The sequence below is a fragment of the Oncorhynchus kisutch genome, linkage group LG17 (assembly GCF_002021735.2).
Source record: "Oncorhynchus kisutch isolate 150728-3 linkage group LG17, Okis_V2, whole genome shotgun sequence".
Taxonomy (NCBI): Eukaryota; Metazoa; Chordata; class Actinopteri; order Salmoniformes; family Salmonidae; genus Oncorhynchus; species Oncorhynchus kisutch.
In genome coordinates this window covers 87668428-87674734 of record NC_034190.2, presented here as the reverse complement: position 1 = coordinate 87674734, position 6307 = coordinate 87668428, and the positions used below count along the sequence as shown (strand labels likewise).

Genomic DNA, 6307 nt, shown 5'->3' with positions numbered 1-6307 from the left:
GATGGGTTGAATGGAAACTGCAATGTGGACTAACTAACTACAGGTCTATAACCTTTCACATAGCCTTAATATGAACTCCTGGAGAATTAAGGATTTCTTGCTGTGAAATTATACACCAAATGTACATTTTGACTCGGAGTGGAGAAATCTATCTTTCTTTCAGTATTTTGAGAGAATGCGGCTAGGGACCGTCTGTAAAGGTGCTGTCTTTATCAGCATCATAAAAGGTGCTGTCTTTATCAGCATCATAAAAGGTGCTGTCTTTATCAGCATCATAAAAGGTGCTGTCTTTATCAGCATCATAAAAGGTGCTGTCTTTATCAGCATCATAAAAGGTGCTGTCTTTATCAGCATCATAAAAGGTGCTGTCTTTATCAGCATCATAAAAGGTGCTGTCTTTATCAGCATCATAAAAGGTGCTGTCTTTATCAGCATCATAAAAGGTGCTGTCTTTATCAGCATCATAAAAGGTGCTGTCTTTATCAGCATCATAAAAGGTGACAGTATTTCAACCACATAAAATACGTATCCAAGCCGAACTGAAATCTGATCAGAAACATGTTTGGTTGTTTTAACAGCTTTTAATGTCCTTAAAACTGGTCAAACTGATTTCATTTGGAAATTTTGCACAGAAAATCTTTCATGTATTTTAGGGGGGGGGGGGGGGATTATTGCATTTTCTCCCCGGTCCCTAAACGCCGTTCCTGTGTGACAGAAGCAGAGATTTAAGAGAAAACTAACTTTACCGATATCAAGGAGATTGAAGCATTCATTCTATTGATTTATGACATTCTGGTGAGTAAGGGGTTGTCTTCTAGGTTAACATAATGACAGAAGAGTAGCTGCATGTATCTAATTCCACATCCGTTGACGAACAAATAGCCGACACACTTTGGTAAGAAGCAGAAACATAGTCCTATATAAAAAGGCCTGTCAAAAAAGAATCGTTATGCAATCTTTGACTGTACCATCAGGCCATTTTCTATATTAGCGGGTTAGGGTAACAGCCTCAGACCTTCTCTTTATCACATGTAGTCGGGCGGTTGGTGATGGGTGATTAGCAACTGCAGGCAGGTGTGGGTGAACAAACAGCTGACCCGCTCATCACTAGTGTGAGTGACTGTGCGATTATGTGTCTGTGTGTGTGTTACTGGATACAGTCCATGACATGTATCTGCAGTGTGTCCATGTCGGGGGCTTGGTACTGGCACTTTGGACAGCGGTAGTCAGGAAGCTCTTCAGCCCCACCTCCAGAGACACCCCCTGCCACTCCTGCAGCCAATCCCACGCTGCGGAAGGAGGAAGGGGGAGGAACCGTGTTAAAGGCAACCCCTGGGAATGCAACAGAAAGAGAGAAAATAAGAAAAATAGGGGATGAAGTAACACGCACACACACAGTACCCCCTACTCAGTTATATATATACACACACACACACACACACAGTACCCCCTACTCAGTTATATATATACACACACACACAGTACCCCCTACTCAGTTATATATATACACACACACACACACAGTACCCCCTACTCAGTTATATATACACACACACACACACACACACACACACACAGTACCCCCTACTCAGTTATATATATACACACACACAGTACCCCCTACTCAGTTATATATACACACACACACAGTACCCCCTACTCAGTTATATATATACACACACACACACACACAGTACCCCCTACTCAGTTATATATATACACACACACACACACACACACACACACAGTACCCCCTACTCAGTTATATATATATATACACACACACACACACACACACACACACACACACACACACACACACACACACACACACACAGTACCCCCTACTCAGTTATATATATACACACACACACACACACAGTACCCCCTACTCAGTTATATATATACACACACACACACACAGTACCCCCTACTCAGTTATATATATACACACACACACACACACACAGTACCCCCTACTCAGTTATATATACACATACATACACACACAGTACCCCCTACTCAGTTATATATACACACACACACACACACACACACACACACACACACACACACAGTACCCCCTACTCAGTTATATATATACACACACACACACACACACACAGTACCCCCTACTCAGTTATATATATACACACACACACACACACACACACACACACACAGTACCCCCTACTCAGTTATATATATACACACACACACAGTACCCCCTACTCAGTTATATATATACACACACACACACACACACACACAGTACCCCCTACTCAGTTATATATATACACACACACACACACACAGTACCCCCTACTCAGTTATATATATACACACACACACAGTACCCCCTACTCAGTTATATATATACACACACACATACAGTACCCCCTACTCAGTTATATATACAGTGCCTTGCGAAAGTATTCGGCCCCCTTGAACTTTGCGACCTTTTGCCACATTTCACATTTCTCGATTGGATTCAGGTCTGGACTTTGACTTGGCCATTCTAACACCTGGATATGTTTATTTTTGAACCATTCCATTGTAGATTTTGCTTTATGTTTTGGATCATTGTCTTGTTGGAAGACAAATCTCCGTCCCAGTCTCAGGTCTTTTGCAGACTCCATCAGGTTTTCTTCCAGAATGGTCCTGTATTTGGCTCCATCCATCTTCCCATCAATTTTAACCATCTTCCCTGTCCCTGCTGAAGAAAAGCAGGCCCAAACCATGATGCTGCCACCACCATGTTTGACAGTGGGGATGGTGTGTTCAGGGTGATAAGCTGTGTTGCTTTTACGCCAAACATAACGTTTTGCATTGTTGCCAAAAAGTTCAATTTTGGTTTCATCTGACCAGAGCACCTTCTTCCACATGTTTGGTGTGTCTCCCAGGTGGCTTGTGGCAAACTTTAAATTACACTTTTTATGGATATCTTTTAGAAATGGCTTTCTTCTTGCCACTCTTCCATAAAGGCCAGATTTGTGCAATATACGACTGATTGTTGTCCTATGGACAGAGTCTCCCACCTCAGCTGTAAATCTCTGCAGTTCATCCAGAGTGATCATGGGCCTCTTGGCTGCATCTCTGATCAGTCTTCTCCTTGTATGAGCTGAAAGTTTAGAGGGACGGCCAGGTCTTGGTAGATTTGCAGTGGTCTGATACTCCTTCCATTTCAATATTATCGCTTGCACAGTGCTCCTTGGGATGTTTAAAGCTTGGGAAATCTTTTTGTATCCAAATCCGGCTTTAAACTTCTTCACAACAGTATCTCGGACCTGCCTGGTGTGTTCCTTGTTCTTCATGATGCTCTCTGCGCTTTTAACGGACCTCTGAGACTATCACAGTGCAGGTGCATTTATACGGAGACTTGATTACACACAGGTGGATTGTATTTATCATCATTAGTCATTTAGGTCAACATTGGATCATTCAGAGATCCTCACTGAACTTCTGGAGAGAGTTTGCTGCACTGAAAGTAGGCTGAATAACTTTGCACGCCCAATTTTTCAGTTTTTGATTTGTTAAAAAAGTTTGAAATATCCAATAAATGTCGTTCCACTTCATGATTGTGTCCTACTTGTTGTTGATTCTTCACAAAAAAATACAGTTTTATATCTTTATGTTTGAAGCCTGAAATGTGGCAAAAGGTCGCAAAGTTCAAGGGGGCCGAATACTTTCGCAAGGCACTGTATACCTGATCTGTGAGCTGCTCTGACAGCTGGTGCTTAAAGCTAGCGAGGGAGATATGAGAATGCGAAATGTCAGAATAATAGTAGAGAGAATGATTTATTTCAGCTTTTATTTCTTTCATCACATTGCCAGTGGGTCAGAAGTTTAGTATTTGGTAGCGTTGCCTTTAAATTGTTTAACTTGGGTCAAACGTTTCAGGTGGCCTTCCACAAGCTTGCCACAATAAGTTGGGTGAGTGTGTGTGTGTGTATACAGTTGAAGTCGGAACCAGCTTCATGAGGTAGTTACCTGGCATTTCAATTAACAGGTGTGCCTTCTTAAAAGTTAATTTGTGGAATTTCTTTCCTTCTTAATGTGTTTGAGCCAATCAGTTGTGTTGTAACAAGGTAGGGGGGTATACAGAAGATAGCCCTATTTGGTAAAATACCAAGTCCATATTATGGCAAGAACAGCTCAAATAAGCAAAGAGAAACGACAGTCCATCATCACTTTAAGAAATGAAGGTCAGTCAATACGGAACATTTCAAGAACTTGGAAAGTTTCTTCAAGTGCAGTCGCAAAACCCATCAAGCGATATGATGAAACTGTCTCTCATGAGGACCGCCACAGGAATGGAAGACCCAGAGTTACCTCTGCTGCAGAGGATAAGCTCATTAGAGTTACCAGCCTCAGAAATTGCAGCCCAAAAAATGCTTCACAGAGTTCAAGTAACAGACATCTCAACATCAACAGTCAGAGGAGACTGTGTGAATCAGGCCTTCATGGTCATATTGCTACAACAAAACCACTACTAAAGGACACCAATAAGAAGAAGAGACTTGCTTGGGCCAAGAAACACGAGCAATGGACATTAGACCGGTGGATCATTAGACCGGTAGATCTGTCCTTTGGCAAAGAGTGGCTATTTGATGAATCTCAAATATAAAATATATTTTGTTTAACAATTGTTTGCTTACCACATGATTCCATATGTGTTATTTCATAGTTTTGATGTCTTCACTATTATTCTACAATGTAGAAAATAGTAGAAATAAAGAAAAACCCTTGATGAGTAGGTGGTGTGTGTGTACCTGGTTGGTGTGTGTGTGTGTGTGTGTACCTGGTTGGTGTGTGTGTGTGTGTACCTGGTTGGTGTGTGTGTGTGTGTACCTGGTTGGTGTGTGTGTGTGTGTGTACCTGGTTGGTGTGTGTGTGTACCTGGTTGGTGTGTGTGTGTGTGTACCTGGTTGGTGTGTGTGTGTGTGTGTACCTGGTTGGTGTGTGTGTGTGTGTACCTGGTTGGTGTGTGTGTGTGTGTGTGTGTACCTGGTTGGTGTGTGTGTGTGTGTGTACCTGGTTGGTGTGTGTGTGTGTGTGTACCTGGTTGGTGTGTGTGTGTGTGTGTACCTGGTTGGTGTGTGTGTACCTGGTTGGTGTGTGTGTGTGTGTGTGTGTACCTGGTTGGTGTGTGTGTACCTGGTTGGTGTGTGTGTGTGTACCTGGTTGGTGTGTGTGTACGTGTGTGTACCTGGTTGGTGTGTGTGTGTGTGTGTACCTGGTTGGTGTGTGTGTGTGTACCTGGTTGGTGTGTGTGTGTGTACCTGGTTGGTGTGTGTGTGTACCTGGTTGGTGTGTGTACCTGGTTGGTGTGTGTGTGTACCTGGTTGGTGTGTGTGTGTGTGTGTGTGTGTGTACCTGGTTGGTGTGTGTGTGTGTGTGTGTACCTGGTTGGTGTGTGTGTGTGTGTGTACGTACCTGGTTGTGGGGGGATGTTGGGTCGTGGTATGAAGTCATCCAGGTGTCTCTGCTGCATCTCCTCCATACGAGCCCTTAAAAACAAACACGCACTACATTATATCAATCCCTAAATCCCATTCTAGTGTGTGTGTGTGTGTGTGTGTGTGTTACCGTGAGGTCCCCTCCTGTTTCAGACGCTCCATCTCAGCCAGTGCTTTGTTCAGATGGTCCTGAAGCTCCTCCTTCCTCTGGTTCAACTTCTCTCTGGCCTCCCGCTCCGCTAGGAAGTCTGCCTTGTAGATCTCAGCCTGACACACACACACACACACACACACACTTTATTTCAATATACAAATATCATTCAAATGTCAAAAGGTCACAGGTACACTACCGGTTTACAACACTCATCAAGGGTTTTAGAACACCTACTCATCAAGGGTTTTAGAACACCTACTCATCAAGGGTTTTAGAACACCTACTCATCAAGGGTTTTAGAACACCTACTCATCAAGGGTTTTAGAACACCTACTCATCAAGGGTTTTAGAACACCTACTCATCAAGGGTTTACAACACCTACTCATCAAGGGTTTTAGAACACCTACTCATCAAGGGTTTACAACACCTACTCATCAAGGGTTTACAACACCTACTCATCAAGGGTTACAACACCTACTCATCAAGGGTTTACAACACCTACTCATCAAGGGTTTACAACACCTACTCATCAAGGGTTTTAGAACACCTACTCATCAAGGGTTTTAGAACACCTACTCATCAAGGGTTTTAGAACACCTACTCATCAAGGGTTTTAGAACACCTACTCATCAAGGGTTTTAGAACACCTACTCATCAAGGGTTTTAGAACACCTACTCATCAAGGGTTTTAGA

The 6307-nt window shown here is 42.9% G+C and overlaps 1 protein-coding gene across 6 annotated transcripts in view; it reads right to left on the bottom strand.

Annotated features, from left to right (window-relative positions):
- Window positions 1-561: 561 nt before the first annotated feature.
- Window positions 562-6307, bottom strand: part of ikbkg (inhibitor of nuclear factor kappa B kinase regulatory subunit gamma) — a 30272-nt gene continuing 24526 nt past the window's right edge. For 4 of the 6 annotated variants that reach the window (XM_031794902.1, XM_031794903.1, XM_031794906.1 and 1 more), the window contains 3 exons: window positions 5590-5726; window positions 5437-5510; window positions 562-1332 (listed from right to left, as the gene is read on the bottom strand). In XM_031794902.1, the coding sequence (XP_031650762.1) occupies window positions 1148-1332; window positions 5437-5510; window positions 5590-5726 (396 nt within the window). In that variant the 3' untranslated portion in view covers window positions 562-1147. The remainder of the gene's footprint in view (window positions 1333-5436; window positions 5511-5589; window positions 5727-6307) is intronic. The other 2 variants (XM_031794904.1, XM_031794905.1) reach the window with 1 other exon arrangement.